At 45.1% G+C, this 20,286-nt stretch overlaps 1 protein-coding gene across 2 annotated transcripts; it reads left to right on the forward strand.

The window, feature by feature from the left end:
* Positions 1-980: 980 nt before the first annotated feature.
* On the forward strand, positions 981-20,006 carry LOC111150919 (NPHS2, podocin). Of its 2 annotated transcripts, XM_022508607.1 has the most exons (8): positions 981-1,239; positions 5,688-5,791; positions 9,802-9,874; positions 11,249-11,331; positions 14,939-15,142; positions 17,007-17,062; positions 18,559-18,637; positions 19,728-20,006. In XM_022508607.1, exons 1-8 carry the CDS (start codon positions 981-983, stop codon positions 20,004-20,006), a joined length of 1,137 nt encoding a protein of 378 aa, XP_022364315.1. The 2 variants fall into 2 exon arrangements, with proteins under 2 accessions (XP_022364315.1, XP_022364316.1); XM_022508608.1 differs by lacking the exon at positions 14,939-15,142.
* The last annotated feature ends 280 nt before the right edge of the window (positions 20,007-20,286 follow it).

A 20,286-nucleotide genomic window follows, 5' to 3' on the forward strand; every position in this document is an offset into this window, starting at 1 on the left:
ACCCATTCAGTGAGAAACAAGTGGTTAACAGAGGGTAAAGGGTAAATAAATGTATTTCATGTTTCAAGCTCCTCAGAAGCAAATGGGGCAGCTCCCCCCGTTCGCTGCTGGATGGACAGTGGCCAACGAACCTTGACAAAGTCCAAGCCAGGCCTTCACCAAGCAGGCAGGCGAACAAGGAATAGCCAAAAGCAAAAGCATCCCCTTCCTAAAAACAAAAGTTAAAGCAGATCCCTTCCCTTCTACGATTCTTCAAGAAGCATTACATCAGCAACAGGCTTAAACATTAGTAAGCACAATCGTAAGCTAATAAAAATAAATGCAAATAAGAGAGTGTGTGCATGTGAAAGAGAGGAAAGGGGCCTAGAAGAGTTTTCCCCCCCCCCCCCCCAACCTTTGAAATGTAAATGGTCCCAGGAGTAGTCCGCCCAACAGACAGCACTGGTAAAGCAGCGGCAGAACGCAGCGCCAGGATATAAAATCAATGAGGCGGAATGGGAAAGGCGCCCTCGGGAAGCCTCCGGAAGGGCACGGGGGCGCTTGGGGAGAAGTTTCTAACGTTTCCTTAAAGACCTAATTTGCCGACCTATTCTCTCCCCTCCAGCTGCCCGGAGCTGCACGAGGACCACATCCCTTAGTCCTTCCAGTGTTCACGAACCCCGCGCGGAGCCCCCCGCCCCTTCGGCGGTTTGCGGGCCTCGGGGGTGGTCAGACCACTGAACCTGCTGCACGGCTCAGATTGCCGTCTGTAGAAACCCGCGTTCAAACACCACGAAGCGGGACACGGCCTTCACGCAAACGCGTCGCGGGAGATCCCCCGAGACGCGGGGACTGGTAGGACTCGGCGTCCCGCCTCCCCGCGAGCAGAGCCCCCGCCCCGTCCCGCGCCCCGCCCCGCGCCCCGCCCGCGGTCATTACCTTCCCGGGTTGTGCCTGAGGGTCACTCCGCCCCGACCCCGCTCACGGGCTGGCTCCCAGAGATGGAGAGGAGGGCTCGGAGCTCCTCCAGAGAGGCCCACGGGAGAGGCGGCAGGTCCCCTCACAAGGAGAACAAGAGGGCGAGGGCCGAGAGGGGCGGTGGAGGCCGTGGGCGCCGGGACGCAGGGCGCGAGCAGGCGGGGAGCCGGGGGGAGTCCACCGCGCCCGCAGCCACCGTGGTGGACGTGGATGAGGTCCGGGGCTCCGGTGAGGAGGGCACCGAGGTGGTGGCGCTGCTGGAGAGCGAGCGGCCCGAGGAAGGTATAGCAGGTCGGAGATGCGGGAGATGGGGTGGCCTTTCCGCGTGGTACCCAAGGGACGGCAGGTCGAGGAGAACGAGTCACGGCGCTGAGAGCCACCGAGGCCAGAGCAGCCTGCTGGACCTGCTCTGATTCCCAGAAAATGAAAGGCCCGAGTTAGGACCCGCCATCCTCCTTCCCAGTGATGGGGACCCAAATACATCAGAAGAAATACAGATGACATCAACTAAATACTGTTGGTCTCAGAGGCTAGCCTTGGATGACAGGTGGGAGGGAGAGTGGTCCAGGTTGAGGACCAAGGAGCGATTTTGGCAAAGGAATCTTGCAGGAGTTGTTGTGGCCAAGGAAGAGTATATGGGCACCTAATCTAAGTGCAGACATTCAAGAACTGGTGGTTCTGGGCGACTGAACAGCTTATTCTTTTCCCCCTCATCCCCACCCCTCAGTCTTACCTAAAAGTTTTTTTTTTTTTTTTAGATTTTATTTATTTATTTGACAGACAGAGATCACAGGTAGGCAGAGAGGCAGGCAGAGAGAGGAAGGGAAGCAGGCTCCCCGCTGAGCAGAGAGCCCGATGCGATGCGGGGCTCGATTCCATCCTGGGATCATGACCTGAGCCGAAGGCAGAGGCTTTAACCCACTGAGCCACCCAGGCGCCCCTTACCTAAAAGTATTTTAACCTTTCTTCGGGGTGATCATTTGGCAGCAGAGCCAAGTGGAGAAGAGCTAGACCTGAATTTAAACCTCAACTAGCTAGCCATGGGATCAGAGGTGCGGCCTTCACCAGCTGTGCCAGAGGGAAAACAACTGCACCTACCTGGGAGGGCAGGTGTGAGGATAAAAGGAGATGTGGCACTCAAAGCACTTTGCACAGAGCTGGGAGCAAAGAACAGACCCAATTTGAACAGAATCCTTGCAAGCTAAAATAGAGGAAGGTTAGACCAAAGGAAGGAATCCCTGGGAAAAGATGTCTTTTTGGCTTCTGTGGGTGGAGCAACTCTTAGGTACAAATTTATCTGTTTCCAATCCTTTTTAGAGTAAATGGAAGAAAAAAATGCCTTACACCTTTAGTGTAGAATGGCAAAGGTCTAACGGAAAGTCGATAAGGAAGCGTGTGTTATTTTGCTTTCTGCGGGCTATGAAATTTTAACATCATTTCCTGGTTACCAGCAATGCAGTATATGTGGGTGCATTGAAAGGTGTGATTTGACAAAGATTCGTGCAGTTGGTGCAATTTATATGGATCATTTTAATGCTGTTTGGCCCAACGGATGCCCTTTCATCCGTCGGAAACTTCAGGTCTTTAAAGGTTTGTTAGGTTCAATGCTGCAGTACTGCTGAGGTGAGAGGTCTTGTAGGTATCCTGCTTCAGACCACATCGGTTGGGGTAAGCAAGGAACGGAGGCCCCCTTTAATATCTGCCAGGCACACACTCGGTGTTTTACTGAGTATTATTATTGTTCCCACATCGCTGATAGGGAAACTTTCGGGGAAATTAAATGCCTTGCCAAAGACCTACGGCTGGAAGCGGGGGAGGGGGGAGTTCCAGCTTCCGCCCCTCCGTGCATGGTGCTGCCCCTGCTTCCTCCTCAGGGTCCTAGCACTGCCACCAGTTGTGTGGCCTCAGGCAAGGAATTTGCGGACCTTCCTCAGTCTCTCCAGCTATAAAGTGACTGGAGCCCAAGACCCTAAGCAATAGACGAGAAGTCCCATTGAGGATGAGGTGGCCTTGCTGAGCCCTTGTCTGGGAAGTTTCTGTGACTTCCAGGGGTCCTGGGAGGGAGAGGAGCAACAGCCCCTCCTCCGGCTCACCTAGCACCATGCTCCCTCAGCCAGGCTCCTTAAGACTTGGGAGAGATGGGGGTGCCTGGGTGGCCCAGTGGGTGAAGCCTCTGCCTTCAGCTCAGGTCATGATCCCAGGATCCTGGGATCGAGTCCCGCATCAGGCTCTCTGCTCAGCAGGGAGCCTGCTTCCCCCTCTCTCCCTGCCTGCCTTTCTGCCTACTTGTGATCTCTGTCAAATAAATAAAATCTTAAAAAAAAAAAAAAAAGATTAGAGAAAGATGAAAAGAGCTTCACCTTACCAAAATGTTGGAGCTTCTTAGACTATGGCCTATCTAAGACTCTCTCTGCCTTAACATTTAGTATTTCACTATTCACTTAAACCAAAAAAGCTGACTATTCAAGGAACTCATTCCAAGAGAACAATACTTTGTGAGTAAAGCTATAAGTTAGATTTGGGGTATTAAGTATCGGTTTTTTTTTGTTCACATCTCTAACTCCTATGTGAAGGCATTTTGAGGACTTTCTTCCCTTATAAAATGCTATTTTGTCCGTAGGAGTATTTCTTTCTTTTTACTTGCCATGGTCACCACTGGCAATTGAAATATGTTTATAAACTAATTAAACATGGCAGTACCACCCTTATTGTCCTTAAGGAAGAATATTGTAAAAAACCAACACGATGTTGATAAAGCAGCATTTCCCAAAATGGATTGTGTGAGAAATAAATTTTATGGGACATGAATTTCCTTGGAGAAAACACTGCCTGGTCAAATGTTTGGGAAATCCTAGGTTAAACAAAGCTAAGAATGCTTCTTTACTGCAGGGATTCTCCTGCTTCAATATGCATGTGAACAGGGGAGCTCTAGGAGTAGGACAGGGAACACAGGATTTCCTAAACTTGTTTGTCCTGGGAACTCTTGTTTTGTTTTGTGGAGCGATTAGTGTTTCATGAGACACACTTTAGGAGCTACCATACTACAGCATTTAGTGCTGATGCTAATTTTGGGCTGATGCTTGTGTAGCAAGTGATTGATTTGGTGATGACCTTGCCAATTATTTTCCAGTCACAGAAATCAAATATTCAAGGCTACCAACTAGTTTTCCTCCTTTTTTTCCCCCATCCCTTGAAAATAGGCTTTTCACCTTCCTAATCTTTAGTCAACTTCTGGTCATCCGTGATGTTTTTAAACTCACAAACAGCATCGCTTTGGCCAGCTTCCCAGGACCTGGAAATTAAAATTCTTGAGGTTGCCATAACTAGTCCATTTAAATAATTTTCTCTATCCACTTCTCCTTCATCCTTACAAGTCAACAAATATTTATCGAGCACCTACTCTTAGGTATTAAAAGAAAGAAAAGTGAAAAAAAAATTTATCGAGCACCTATATTAGGTTAGGCACTATTCTAAGCCCTTAGGGATACAACGTAAATAACCCAGGAGGCTTGTGTTCTTGAGATTAGCTTTTCCTGAAACATTTTCCTTTATTACTCAAGCAATCTGGAGTTCTGCAGTCCAGTTCCTCATTACTTTTATTTCTAGATGCTACAAGGCTGATATTACCCCATAGGGATGATTTTTTCAAAGACTGTCTGGAGATCCACACCCTAATCCAAAGAAGAGACTCTAATGGAGGAATTTGAGACATTTGGGGCAAGTAGTAGACGGGGAAGTCATTTCTGAGAAGATGAGTCTCTGCACTCATGTGGTTTGAATCACATAAGAATCAATACTTGATACCTAATAAGCACACTTCAGTGATTTTTATGTAAATATGAAATTTCCTATTTATATCAATGCTATAAAAACTATCTCATGAGAGAGTTATGAGATAGTTATTATGAGCTAGTTAACATCCCCACCATATAGATGGGGAAACAGGTTTTGCGGGGGTTTTTTGGTTTAAGATTTTATTTATTTCTTTGAGAGACAAAGTGAGTGAGAGAGAGAGAGAGCACACAATCAGGGGCAGAGGGAGATGGATAAGCAGACTCCCCCTCCCCCAGCAGGGAGTCTGATGTAGAGCTTGATCCCAGGACCCAGGGATCATGACCTGAGCCGAAGGCAGACATTTAACCAACTGAGCCACCCAGGCACCCCAACTAAACAGGTTTGAAGAGGTCATGTGCCTTGCTTAAGGTCACTGGACAGAAAATGGTGGAGCCAGAACTCGATCCAGACCTTCTGCCGAGATTCTGTGCTTTTTCCAGGTACCCCACTACAGCCTTTCCAGAAGTCTGTTCCACCTTCCACAGCCCCACAGAGCCCTGCCCAGACAATGTCCCATCATGCGAACTGACCATTGATATCCAGCTCCCTCTAAATTTCTAGCAAAGTCTACACACTGCTCTGACCCTCCTACCAAGAACTGGATGAACAAGTACTGGTCAGTGAATATGGTAACATTCCAGTATAATTATTCTTTTTTTTTTTTTAAGATTTTATTTATTTATTTGACAGAGACAGAGAGATCACAAGTAGTCAGAGAGGCAGGCAGAGAGAGAGGAGGAAGCAGGCCCCCTGCTGAGCAGAGAGCCCGATGTGGGGCTCGATTCCCAGGACCCTGAGATCATGACCTGAGCTGAAGGCAGAGGTTTAACCCACTGAGCCACCCAGGTGCCCCTCCAGTATAATTATTCTTTTCCTTTTGTTTTGTTTTGTTTTAGGTACCAAGTCTTCAGGTTTAGGGGTCTGTGAATGGCTCCTTGTCCTCACATCCCTGCTCTTCATCATCGTGACCTTCCCTTTTTCGATCTGGTTCTGCATAAAGGTAAGATTCCGTGAGAGCCCAGAAAGGAATTTCTTGGTGCCTCTCACTGACCCCAGCTCCAGTCCTCTGTGACTTGGTATGTGCTGTCTGCTCTGCATGGAATGGCCTCCCCCCTACTCCTCTGGGAGTCATTGGGAGGCATTGTCTGTGAAAGATTAAGGAAGAGAGAGTAAGGGTAGGCAGAGAGAGCTGTCAGACAAGAATGCAGGTCTGACACCTGTGCTATGAGAAGTGAAGGAAGGATGGGACAGAAAGAACCTCAGACTGGGGTGTAGTATTGGCCAGCTGAGGGGGAACTCCAGAGCAAAGTCCGCTTCAAAGAGGAGTTCCATGATGGGCAGAAATGGCCAGGCCCGAGTACCCCTGCCATTGCTGTCATTGGCTGGAGCTCCCGGGGAAGATCAAGTCCTTGACTGGAAGACTACAGGTGCTGCTGGGACCGTTGCTGATGGCACTTCTCAGGCACGCCCCTCCCCCTCTCCCCCCCCTCCTCTTCTTCCTCTGCCCCCAGCACCCATCCCACCCCCCAGCCATCCTTCTTCACAGAAGGGTGTTGGATTTTGTCCAGTGCCTTTTCTGCATCCATTGAGATAATCACATGCTATTTGCCCTTTATTCTATTGAGATGGTGTATCACATTCATTGAATTTTGGATGTTAAACCAACTGTGTGTTCCTAGTTATAAATCCCACTTGGTTATGGTGTCTAATCCTCTTTTTATGTTCCCAGATTCAGGCAGCTGGTAGTTTGTGGAGGATTTTACATCTATATTCATAAGACATATTGGTCTGTAGTTTCCTTGTGATGTCGATCTCTTGTTTTGGCATCAGGGAAATACTGGCCTCAGAGAAGCAGTTGGACGGATTTCTCTGCTCTTCTCTTTCTGAATTTGTGAAGAACTGGTATTACTTGCTTGTTAAATGTTTGGCACGATTCACCAGTGAAACCATCTGGTCTTGGACTTTTCTCTGTGGGAAATTTCGAAACTGCTAATCAGTCTTTTACTTCTGGGTCTTTTCAGTTTGTTTTTTTCTCAGGTCAGTTTTGTACTTGCATCTATACTGGGATTTGTCCATTTCACCTAAGTTATATCTAATTTGAGGCATATAGTTGTTCATAGTATTTTCTTTTATCATCTTTTTTTAAATTTTCCCCCTGTAAGGACAGTAGTGATGTTCCTGTAATTCCTTTTTTCATTCCTGATTTTGGAATCTGAGTCTTCTTTTTTTTTCTCCCTGGTCCAGTTAGCTAAGTATTTGTCAATTTTGTTGATCTTTTCAAAGAACCAACTTCTGGTTGATTTTTCTATTGTTTTTCTATTTCCTATTTCATTTATTTCCACTCTAATCTTCATTAATTTCTTCTTTCTGTTTGCTTTAGAGTTAGTTTGCTCTTCTATTTCCAGCGTCTTATGGTAGACAACTGGGATTTTATTTTGAGATATTTTTTATCTTTTATCATAGGCATCTATGCTATAAATTTTCCTCTTAAGCACTGCTTTAGTTGCATCTCTCATGTTTTGGTATCTAAGTTTTTGTTTTCATTCAACTCAAAATATTTTCTAATTTCTCTTTTGATTTCTTCTTTGATCCATTGGTTATTTTATTTTTTTAAAGATTTTATTTATTTATTTGACAGACATCACAAGTACGCAAAGAGGCAGGCAGAGAGAGAGAGAGGAGGAAGCAGGCTCCCTGCTGAGCAGAGAGCCCGATGTGGGGCTTGATCCCAGGACCCTGGGATCATGCCCTGAGCTGAAGGCAAAGGCTTTAACCCACTGAACCACCCAGGCACCCCGATCCATTTGTTATTTTAGAGTGTGTCGTTCAGTTTTTATATATTTATGAATTCCCCAAATTTCCTTGTTAATGATTTCCAATTTCATTCCATTGTAATCAGATAACATACTTTGTGTAATTTCAATAGCTTTAAATTTATTGAGGTTTGTTTTATGGCTAACATTTGATCTATCCTATAGACGTTTCATGTGTTCTTTTTACCTTTTTTTGAAGATTTTTACTTATATATTTGAGAGAGTGAGAGTGTGAGAGAGAGGGCACCAGAGGGGGGAGAGTCAGAGGGAGAAGCAGACTCCCCACTGAGTGGATAGCCCAATATAGGGCTCAATCCTGGTACTCTGGTATCATGACCTGAGTTGAAGGTAGATGCTTAATCGACCAAGCACAGAGGCACCCCAATGTTTCATGTGTTCTTGAGAAGAAAGTGTATTTTGCTGTTGTTGGGTGTTGTGTGTAGATATCTGTTAGGTCTAGTTTGTGTATAGTGTTATTCAAGTCTTACTTCCTTGTTTATCTTCTGCCTAGTTGTTCTCTCCATGATTGAAAGTGGAATATTAAATTTTCCAATTATTATTGTTGCTTGAATTGTCTATTTCTCCCTTTAGTTCTTTTGATTTTTGATTCTTGTATTTTAGATCTCTATTTTTAGGTACATATATGTTTATCATTGTTATACTTTCCCAACACACTGACCCTTTTATTGTTATACAGTGTCCCTCTTTATCACCAGCACATTTTTGTGTGTTTGTTTTCAATTCCATTTTGTCTTGGGTGCCTGGGGTGACTCAGTGGGTTAAGCACTCGACCCTTGATTTTGGCTCAGGTCCCGATCTCAGGGTCCTGGGATCAAGCCCAGATTGGGCTCTGTGCTCAGCAGGGAGCCTGCTTAAGGATTCTCTCTCCCTCTCCCTTGGCCCCTGCCTGTGCATGCACATGTGCACATGCTCTCCCTCTCTAAAATAATTAAATAAACTTTTAGAGAGGAAAAAATGGTAAACCTAAGGGTAGAGGATACAAAAGCAGAATGATGTGTAACATTTGAGCAAGGTCTCAAAGGAGTAAGTCTCCTCTGCATCTCTAGGAAGAATTTGTTTCTTCCAGTAAAGGCAGAAAAGAAACAAGTAATGCCAGGGAACCAGGAAATCGGAGGTGCCCGGGGCCTGCTCTAGGAAACAAATCTAGGTAGGCATTCCTTCTCATTCATTGTTTCAACAAGAAAGGCAGGATTCAGGTACAGGACTTGTAAACCTCAGAAAGATCAACAAGCCATGTCCCAAGGGACTTTAGTTGGGGGGTGGCGGGGGGGGGGGGCCGGAGCTCTTCCCTTAGGAATCACACTTCAAAATGTGTTACTTTTTGTCTCTTTACTGCATTTTCATATTTGACTAATTATTATTCAGTGGAGCTTTCCAAAGTGGAGGAAGGATGAAGAAGGAAAGCATGTCTATAGTCACAAATAATTCATTTGTTCATTCAACAAGAGTTCACAGGTGGGGCACATATACAAATCAACAGACCAAATAAACTAATGATAAGCAAGCAGTAGAACCCAGATTTTGATACTGGGCCAGAAAAACTGAAGTTTATTTTTGAAGTAGTGTGTGTTAACTTCCCTGTTTCTCTTCTAACATACAGATATTTCTACACAAAGAGAATCTTCCTTTGTGTCATTTAAAAATGCTACACATTTTCAGGGCACACTTCATTTTTCTAGACATGATCACCAATGGCAATTGGCAAATTGAGATCTAGTTGAATCATTGTGAATCAACTTCAGAAGAAATTGCAGTTTGAAACAATTATCACAAGAGGTATTAAAATATACTCCCTCTTTCCATTAAATAGCAAATGTGGGATCATTATAAAAGCTAATAATGGAGAAGTTACAGCAAACTACAAGATTAAACACACTGTGATTTTCTTGATTTCTGTATGTTGGACATCGTAGAAGCATTATTTTTTAGATCATCATGACTCTTTAATCAAAATTCTGTTCATGGGCTCAAAAATTAACAAGGCCAATATACTTGCAAAGGTTTCTGAAGTTCTACCTTTACTAAGTGTACATTCTGGAAATGTAAATGTTAATAGAAATTTTTTCTTAGTTCTCAAAACTAGTTTTCTGATACCTAGGATCATTCTCATGTGCCAAGGCCTTTTGAAGACTTTTTCTTTCTTGGAGTGTTTCGAAAGTATTATTTTTCCCTTTAGGTTGCACAGGAGTATGAGAGAGTATTAATATTCCGACTGGGACACCTGCTTCCTGGAAGAGCCAAAGGCCCTGGTATGAAACACCCTTCTACCCCTGCCATAGACTTGCCAATTTCTTCAGTCCGTGCATATTCATAATATGGACCTCAGATTATATAAAGTCACCTGGTTCGTGATATCTGTATTGACTAATCTGTTACTTGTAACACAGGTTATGAAAGAGTCTTCAGAGAGCATTACTATCCCGTCACAATGGCCAAGAGAGAGGATGGGCATAGAGAGTCAAGTGCCGGGGCCGGGCTGACTGGTGTAGCAAGTAGGCCTAAGACCCATGGCTGGGCACCGGTTTGAGCAGAACATGTTTTGGTTAGAGTGCTGTGAGCTAGTTCAGAATCTGTTTTGGGGGGGGGGGGTCAGAACAAACCAGAGATAGGCAAAGTCCAGCATCTGAGTGACAAATTGGCCTTTAGTTCGTGGAATTTAGAAAACATAGACTGAGCACTTCCTGTGGTTTAGACGATGTCTAACTGCCCGGGAGGCAAAGATGGATACATGAGACGTGGTTTCTGATCTCTAGGACCTTAAAGTCTAGCAGAGTTGGTGTCCAGAGATCGAAGCACAGACAGAAGTATAGTTAGTCCACAAAGTCTAGTAGTTGGGGTTTGCAGATCCCCGCCAGCCAGAAAGGCATGGGAAGGAGTAAAGTCCCAGGTGCATATATTAGCAAGCATCCAAGAGCCAAGCCAGCTCTATAGAAACAGGTAGAGAATAGAGACTAGACTAGACTAGAAGACACAAATCCGAGTTTGACAATTCAGAACAAGCAGATGGATCCACACAAAAGTAGAACCAGAGCCTGTGGTCTAGGACAGGGAGCATTTGTTCTGGTTCTAGTTTTCAGCATCCTTCTTTACTGCAACTAGAAAGGGATAGTAGCTAGTCTGCTCCTCTGAGAGGTCCTGGGCTCCAGAGTTTGCCGGCTCTAAAGTTGTTCATAATGGTACATGGATGGATTCAAAAATAATTTTACAGAGCCCCTTAAAGGCACTAAGACTAATAGATGTTCATAAGACACTCTTGTTAGAGAGTTAAATCTAGTGAAGAAGACAGACATGTTACCCAAGATCTGGAGGGGTCAGCACCATGACCAAGGAGACCATACAGCCCATTTTGCTGGGGTTAATCCCTGTTTATATCTGTTATCCTAGAGTAAGTTGTAACAATGCTCTCCTTTTACCCTCAAAAGTGTCCTAGATTGAACAAAAAATTATGTGGTAACTTTAGCAACCACAGACTCACTATAGGGATAGAGACGGATTACCCAATCAGTCTGTAGTTGGAGACTAAGGAAAGCAATGCAATATGCAACCTGACCTCAAAGAGGTAAAGCCCAAACAATCTCCATACTAACCATTCACCTGTCAATCTCCGTACCACCCTCTTCTAGGCCTTTTCTTCTTTTTGCCCTGCCTGGATACCTATCACAAGGTTGACCTTCGTCTCCAAACTTTGGAGATACCCTTTCATGAGGTAAGTCAATTTTTGGATTGGATTGGATTTTGCTTTCTCTCTACATTTCATATGGCTGAGCTACCAATTCTGGTCCAAGGCAAAATGACTATTTAAGCTCAAAAGTAGAAAAGTGGAGATATGGGCTATATCAAAATTAAAAACTCCTGTGTATCAAAGGACATGATCAAATGAATGAACAGGTAACCTATGGGGGTGGAAGAAAATATTTGCAAATAATGCTTCTGATAAGGTTTAATACCCAGAATATATAAAGAAATCTTACAAATCAACAAGAAAGCAAACAACTCACTTAAAAATGGGCAAAGGACCTTGTGATGGTTAATTTTATGGGTCAGCTTGGCTAAGCTAAGTTCCCCTTTTATCAGAGTATATCCTTTCAAATTTTTCTATGTGGCTGTATTTACAGACAGGTATACATATACTATTTTATAACATGCCTTTTTCCACTCAACCCTCTGTTGGATCATGTTTTCAAGCTATGTTTCTATCCCTTTGTCTTATTTTCTTCAAGATTTTATTTTTAAGTAATATCTAGACCCAACGTGGGGCTTGAACTCACAACCTCAAGATCAAGAGTCTCATGCTCTTCCCACTGAGCTACCCAGGCGCCCTTTGTTTTAAATGAGCACATAGCATTTCATTGTATGGATGTACCACAATTCACAATTCCCTATTGTGAATATTAATTTATTTTTAATTTTTAATTTTTCATTATAATAAACAACACTATGAATGACATCCTTGCAGTTACATCCTTAAACTATGTCCTTGTTATAAGTGTCTAAAAATGGAAATACTGAGAAGGAGCAGCTTTTTGGGCTCTGGGTGTGTAGCACCCGTCTGCTGCCTAGTATATACTCAGCAAACAACATATCAGAGCACTTGTTTCCTAGAACGTGCTTTCCTTTTAGCACATTTTTTTTTGGCATCAGGTTAAAACAATTAACTGAATGCTTTCATCTAGGAAAGAGTATTCCTGATATTTACATTATGTGGAAAACCCAAAAGACTCCACCCCAAAACTGCTAGAACTCATACAGGAATTCAGTAAAGTGTCAGGATACAAAATCAATGCACAGAAATCAGTTGCATTTCTATACACTAACAATAAGACAAAAGAAAGATAAGGAGTCGATCCCATTTTCAATTGTACTCAAAACCATAAGATACCTAGGAATAAATCTAACCAAAGAGGCAAAGAATCTGTACTCAGAATACTATAGAATACACACAAAAGATACTGAGGAAGACAAAAGAAATGGAAAAATGTTCCATGCTCATGGGTTGGAAGAACAAATATTGTGAAAATGTCTATGCTACCTAGAGCAATCTCCACATTTAATGCAATCCATATCAAAGTACCATCAGCTTTTTTCACAGAGCTGGAACAAATAATCCTAAAATTTATATGGAACCAGAAAAGACCCTGAATAGCCAGGGGAGTGTTGAAAAAGAAAAGCAGGGGTGCTTGGGCAGCTCAGTCGTTTAGCTTCTGCCTTTGGGCTCAGGTTATGATCCCAGTGTCCTGGGATCAAGCCCCGCACCCAGTTCCCTGCTCAGCGGGAAGCCTCCTCTTCCTCTCCCACTCCCCATGCTTGTTTTCCTTCTATCGCTCTCTCTCTCTGTGTCAAATAAATAAATAAAATCTTGAAAAAAAGAAAAAGAAAAGAAAAGCTGGTGGCATCACAATTCTGGACTTCAAGCTCTATTACAAAGCTGTCATCATCAAGACGGTATGGTACTGGCACAAAAACAGACACACAGATCAATGGAACAGAATAGAGAGCCCAGAAATGGACCCTCAACTTTACGATCAACTCATCTTCAACAAAGCAAGAAAGAATGTCTGATGGAAAAAAGATAGTCTCTTCAACAAATGGTGCTGGGAAAATTGGACAAACACATACAGAAGAATGAAATTGGACCATTCCTTACACCACACACAAAAATAGACTCAAAATAGGTGAAAGACATAATGTGAGATAGGAATCTTTCAAAACCCTTAAGGAGAACACAGGCAGCAACCTCTTCGGCCTCAGCCACAGCAACTTCTTCCTAGGAACATCGCCAAAGGCAAGGGAAGCAAGGGCAAAAATGAACGATTGGGGGGCGCCTGGGCGGCTCAGTGGCTGAAAGCCTCTGCCTTCGGCTCAGGTCATGATCCCAGGGTCCTGGAATCAAGCCCCGCATCGGGCTCTCTGCTCCGCAGAGAGCCTGCTTCCTCCTCTCTCTTCCTGCCTGCCTCTCTGCCTACTTGTGATCTGTCTGTCAAATAAATGAATGGAGTCTTTAAAAAAAAAAAAAAAAGAATGATTGGGACTTCATCAAGATCAAAAGCCTTTGCACAGCAAAGGAAAAAGTCAACAAAACCAAAAGACAACCAACAGAATGGGAGAAGATATTTGCAAATGACCTATCAGATAAAGATCTAGTATCCAAAATCTATAAAGAACTTATCAAACTCAACACCCAAAGAACAAATAATCCAATCCATTCAAGAAATGGACAGAAGACCTGAACAGACATTGCTGCAAAGAAGACATCCAAATGGCTAACAGACACATGAAAAAGTGCTCCACATCACTGAGCATCAGGGAAATCCAAATCAAAACCACAGTGAGATACCACCTCACACCAGTCAGAATGGCTAAAATGAACAAGTCAAGAAATGACAAATGTTGGTGAGGATGCAGAGAAAGGGGAACCCTCCTACACTGTTGGTGGGAATGCAAGTTGGTGCAACCACTCTGGAAAACAGTATGGAGGTTCCTCAAAAAGTTGAAAAAAGAGCTACCCTATAATCCAGCAATTGCACTACTGGGTATTTACCCAGAAGATACAAATGTAGTGATCCAAAAGGGCACCTGTACCCGAATGTCCACCATAGCCCAACTGTGGAAAGAGCCCAGATGTCCAATGACAGATAAATGGATAAAGAAGATGTGAGAAGTATATATGCATATATATGTGTGTGTGTATATATATATATATACAATGCAGCCATCAAAAACTGAAATCTTGCCCTTTGCAATGACATGGATGGAACTAGAGGGGATTATGCTAAGTGAAATAAGTCAATTAGTGAAAGACAGTCATCATATGATTTCACTCATGTGGAATCTGAAAAAAAAAAAAAAAAAAGGAGCATAGAGGAAGGATGGGAAAAATAAAACAAGATGAAACCAGAGAGGGAGACAAACCGAAAGAGACTCTTAATCATAGGAAACAAACTGAAAGTTGCTGGAGTGGGGCGTGGCTACGTGATGGACATTGGGGAGGGTATGTGCTGTGAATTGTGTAAGACTGATGATTCACAGACCTATACCCCTGAAGCAAATAATTATTAATAAAAATAAATAAAATTTTAAAACTATTTACAACAGGATTCCTTTAAATAGTGAGTTGTTTAGTATATTTCATAAAAACCCCATAATCTCCAAAAACACATCTATTTTGAATAAAAGGGTGGGCCAAAGACTCTTTTTTTTTCCCCCTGTAATCATACTGAGAAAATTTCCCTTGAACACATTTAGCTTCACTATCCTCACCTGGGAAAAGAGACCTAAAATAAGGCCTATTCTCCAAACTCTTGTTTTCTGCCCAGGTTGTGACCAAAGACATGTTTATAATGGAGATAGATGCCATTTGCTACTACCGAATGGAAAATGCCTCTCTCCTCCTAAGCAGTCTTGCTCACGTGCCCAGAGCAGTCCAATTTCTTGTGCAGACCACCATGAAACGTCTCCTAGCACATCGATCCCTCACTGAAATTCTTCTAGAGAGGAAGAGCATTGCCCAAGATATAAAGGTACTTTGATACGTTTGTCATTGAATATGTTGAAATACCTCTTTCTCTTTTATTCATCTCTTCACTGGTCATTCATTGATGCACATGCAATGGAAGCATCTGGCAGGCATTCACTGTTGAAGGTGCCATCCTTCAAGGAGCTGACAGCTGAGTGAGAAGTTGAAAGTCATTGCCACTGGTTCTGCCCTTCATCCCATCTGAGTGCACTTCCCCTTGGCCCCTCAGCCTCTCTTCCTCTTCATCACTCCTTCTAAAGGATGCAAGACAAGGTCCGGAGGCTGGACACCCAAGCTTGCCTTTGTTACACTGGATTATAATTTATGTATGTCCACATGTGTCTTCCCAGATTATGGACTCCACAATGGCAGGGGTCATATTTTATCCATCTCTTTGTTCATAGCACCCGGCACAGGGCTTGTCACACAGCAGTCAGACAATGTTCTCCGGATGAGTGAACAAATGAGCCAGCTGTTGTAGCCCCATCCCTTGCCATCTCCCCTTACCCTCCACCATGTTCTAACCCTCCAACCCCCCTCCCTCACCCCACACTCCCGCAGCGTTCTCTGGCCTTCAGCACTTCCTGCTCCCCGGTGCCTCTGCAAGGAATGCTTCCCTTTTCCCCACAGGCAAAATCCTATTTGTCTTTTAAGATGCCACTGCTTACATGAGGTCTTTTCAACACGCCCTCTCATCACCACCCCCCAGATTAGTCGCTAGCTAGCTGTCTAGCCACAGAAATCCTCAGAAACGAGTGAATCGGAAAAGAGTATGGGCGCCCATTGGGTGCGCCATGCCCTGCCCTGCCTTTCCAGAGCCCACAGTTCATTGTCTTCTGCCTTCTGGGACAAGGAAGTGGGGCAAATGGGCGCCACCAGCAGGAAGGAAGCACCTCTAAATGAAACCATTTGGGAGAGCCTAGACTCTGGTTCTCTAATAAATGCATCTTAAAACAATTTAACAAGTTCACCGTCTGTATTGGTTTCCCATTGCTTCTGTAACAAATTACCACACATTTGGTGACTTAGAATGATGCCAGTTTGATCTCGTATGGTTTTGAAGGCCAGGAGTCCAAAAGCAGTCTCACTGGGGCCAAAGTCAAGATGGCACCAGGGCTGCTTCCTTCTGGAGGTTCTAAGAGGAGAATTCATTTCCTTGCCTTTCCAGTTTCTAGTGGCCGCCTGTTTCCCCAGCTTCCTGGCCCCTTCCTTCCTATCGCAACAAACTCTGCCCCCAGAATCACATTACCTTCTCCTCTTCCATAGTCACATCTCCTTCTGTTCCCTCTTAAAAGGACACTTGTGACTGCTTTTGGGCCCCACAGGGAAGATCCTAGGTAATCTCCCCCATTTTAAGATCCTTTAAACTTAATCCCATCTTCAAGGTCTCTTCTGGGGTAACATTTACAGGTTCCAGAGATAAGGACATGGATTGGGGGCCATTATTCAGCCTACCACACCATCTCTAATTCCCCAATATTTATTGAGCGGCACTGTGCAGTTAAGCAAGTTTATTTTTTAAAAAGAGAGAGAGCGTGGGATGAGGGGCAAAGGGGGAGAGAGAGAGAGAGAGAGAATCTCAAGCAGGCTCCACACTCAGCATGGAGCCCAATGTGGGGCTTGATTTCACAACCCTGAGATCACAACCTGAGCCGAAATCAAGAGACAGGTGCTTAATGACATGAGCCACCCAGGCGCCCCAAGTTAAGCAACTTTTTGCAAGACACCGTAAGGTTAATACAAAATAGGAGATGAACGTCTCTTCAAAGGAAATGTACTTTCTCAGTTCAGAACAATGGCCGTGAGGGCCCAGGGGTGCTCTACTCGCCTGGAGGTTCTCACTGACATCTCAACTCTTCCCTCCACAGGTGGCCTTGGATGCAGTGACCTGTATTTGGGGAATCAAAGTGGAGAGAACAGAAATGTGGGTAGGAAATTAAGCAAGAAAAGCAATGTGACAAACGGATATATTCTGGTTTTATTTTAAAATAATTTTTTAAATTATTTTCAATGAGGTTAGCACTATAGCCACATTGGCATAAATTGAGACAAAAAAATTTACCTAGTACTCACAGCCATAACACAACCTCCGTAACATTTAGGCAGGTTACTTTCATGATATTTCTCTCCATGGGTTTAAAACAACTTTTTTGAGATAAAACTCCTATAACATAAAAACTCACCATTATAACCATTTTAAAGTACAACGGGGTGTTTTTATTGTATTCACGGAGTGGTGTAACCATCACAACTGTCTAATTTCATAACATGTTCATCGCCCCCAAAAGAAAACCCACACACATCAAGCAGGGACTCCTCATTGCTCCCCTGCCCCCCAGCCCAATGACACTAATGTGCCCTCACCTGTCCTGGCTGTCTCAGACAAAAGTGGTCGTCCATTACACGACCTTTTGTGTTTGGTTGTTTTCACTCAGGATGTTGTTTTCAAGGTTCATCCGTGGTGAAGCAGGAATCAGGACGTCATTCCTTTTGACGGTCATATACTATCTGTTCGTTGTGTGGGTACAGCCCATTGGGATCACCTGCTCACTCACGATGGGCATTTGGGTTGTTTCCACGTTGGGACTATTCCGAAGAACACTGCAGCGACCGTTCATGTGCAAGCTTTTGTGGGAACGTGTTTTCACATATACCTAGCAGAATTACTGGCTCGTATGGTAACTCCATGTTTAACTTTCCATGGAAGTGCCAGTTGTTTTCCAGCTGCGTCGTTTTCATAGTTGCAAACAGAGTAAAAATACAGTTTTGTATCTTTTATGTAATACATTAAGTATTGCTCTTATGTGGTCAGTTCTGCTCTTTTCAAAATCAATTCCTTTAGAAAATTAGATGTCTTCCCAGCTTGTTAAAGCTGTTTTTCTTTTTCTTTTTTTTTTTTTAAGATTGTATTTATTTATTTGAGAGAGAGAGAGAACGAGCCAGAGAGCACAGGTGGGGGAATGGCAGAGGGAGAGGGAGAAGCAGGTTCCCTGATTGACCAGGGGCTCCATCCCAGGATCGTGACCTGAGCCAAAGGTAGACGCTTAACCGACCGAGCCACGCAGGCACCCCATCAAAGCTGTTTTCATCGTTTAAATTTAATAGCTGGGGTTTAGATTAAACCTTAAGCAGGAAAAGTCATAATCCTCCATCAACAACAGAATGTGTTCTACTTGCACAGACAAACCCGAGTGCTGCCACCGTAGCATCACCGACCATGAGTGTCTGCCTTTGAGGCCCTGACTTTCGAGCGGCCCTTCTCCGCCCACCATTGACCTTAGAGGCCTGGGGGCGGCCACCCTGTTAGATGGCATGTGCATCCTGAAGTGCCAGCAGAGACGCTGGCTGCCTGGCCGAAGCCCTGGCTGCTAACAGCCGTGCGGCTCACGCACCTGCCCGCCCACCCTCTTTCCTTTCCAGCAAGGACGTCCGGCTGCCGGCGGGGCTCCAGCACTCCCTGGCTGTGGAGGCCGAAGCGCAGAGACAGGCCAAAGTGCGGGTGAGCCAGCGCGGAGCGGGCAGCCTCCCCCCGAGGCCAGGCGTGTGGCCTGCAGCTTCCTCACCCCCGGCTCATCCCCGAGCTCATGCCCCTCACCCCTCCTACTAATTCCCTCAAAGCGTGATCACAGCCACCTGACTAATGCCACATGGCCCCCTCCACGACGCCCGCTCTCTGAAGCCTCTGGTAACAGCGAGCTTCTCTTCCTCCTCGAGTCTTGCCTTTGCTCTCTCTCCTGAAAGGCCTCTCCCCACCCTCCATCCCTCTTCTCTCACGAAGGCCTCTTTCCCTAAGTAATATCAGCCCCACGTCCCCTCTGTGTTAATGAGTTCATGTCAAAGAACCGCCTCCCTAGCTCAGTGCAGGCTGTGCAGGGACGACCGAGATGAGGCCCGGTTCCCGCAATGCCAGAGCCAAGAGAAGGTGCCACCAGGCCCAGCCTAGCACAGCTGTGGCCGCCAGAAGCTCCTGGGGATGGAGGTGGGGGTGGGAGGAGGGGTGGGAGGAAAAGGAAAATGAGGATGGACTGAAGGGGAGACAAATTGCTCGTAAAGAACAGAAAGCAGGCGAAGAAGAACCCCACCACAGAAGAGCTCGGGATCCCGGGAGTGTTGAGAGGAGGAAGGGGAAGCAAGCGGTCCTCTGGGCAGAGCTGCTTCTAGATCTGAGTTTAGTCTCTTTGTCCACGTTAAGGTGGCATTTGGATGGTGAGCTTCGTGCCTTTTCCTCTGAAACGTTCCCTCATTCATTTTGCCACGTCCTCACCTAGAATGCTGGCCAACTTCTCAGTATGGGAACTCCTACTCATTTCTCAAGGCCCAGAGGACATAATTAATGACTGCCCTCACACATCACTACACTTGTCAGGGCCCTTGACAAATTCGGCCTTAAATTACAACGAAGAGTGCCACTGCTCCGCCCTAGATCAGGATCCTTGGAGGAGGAGGCCGTCTGCCATGTGCCTTCACCGTGCCTGGAGCCTGGCGGGCGCGCTGTGCTTCTTGGCCGAGGAACACTGAACAGGGAGGAAAACCTTGAAGCCACGAAAAGGAAAAAGATCACTCAGCTTCTCTTCGCATCTGCTCCTCAGGTGATCGCTGCGGAAGGAGAGAGGGCCGCGTCGGAGTCCCTGAGACGGGCAGCGGAGATCCTGGCAGGCACTCCGGCCGCTGTTCAGCTGCGGTACCTCCACACCCTCCAGTCCCTGTCCACGGACAAACCTTCCACCGTGGTTTTGCCTCTGCCATTTGACTTGCTCAATTTCCTGTCTTCGCCCGGCAGTAGAACTCAAGGAAGCCTCCCTTTCCCCAATCCTTCCAAACCTGTCGAGCCCCCAAATCCTAAAAAGAAAGACTCTCCCATGCTATAGGAGGAGCCAAGGGTAAGGTGCCTGGAAGGGGCCTGCCAGGTGACAGCCACATCCCTGAGGGAGGCACACGGCCCGCACTTCCCACGCTTTCTTCGGTTGCCATACGGAATGCCCTTGGAATGCAGAGTCACAGCCCAGCAATCCGAAGCAGTTGTCTGTGAGGAGACAGTGAGGTGATGTGATGACGAGTTTAGATAGATCATTTTAATTAGAGTGGTTATGGGAAAGAGCTTTAGCCAACATTCTACTTGGAAAAGAATTTTGTGTCTATAGGTGGCTA

Source organism: Enhydra lutris, unplaced genomic scaffold, assembly GCF_002288905.1.
Source record: "Enhydra lutris kenyoni isolate GAN:26980312 unplaced genomic scaffold, ASM228890v2 scaffoldscaffold24, whole genome shotgun sequence".
NCBI lineage: Eukaryota > Metazoa > Chordata > Mammalia > Carnivora > Mustelidae > Enhydra > Enhydra lutris.

What these genes read in the sequence shown, in the direction of transcription:
- LOC111150919 (XM_022508607.1), top strand. Translation starts at nt 981, where the DNA reads ATGGAGAGGAGGGCTCGGAGCTCCTCCAGAGAGGCCCACGGGAGAGGC. An exon ending in GAGCGAGCGGCCCGAGGAAG is followed by an intron (nt 1,240 to 5,687) that starts GTATAGCAGGTC and finishes GTTTTGTTTTAG; the next exon opens with GTACCAAGTCTTCAGGTTTA. An exon ending in AAAGTGGAGAGAACAGAAAT is followed by an intron (nt 17,063 to 18,558) that starts GTGGGTAGGAAA and finishes TTTCCTTTCCAG; the next exon opens with CAAGGACGTCCGGCTGCCGG.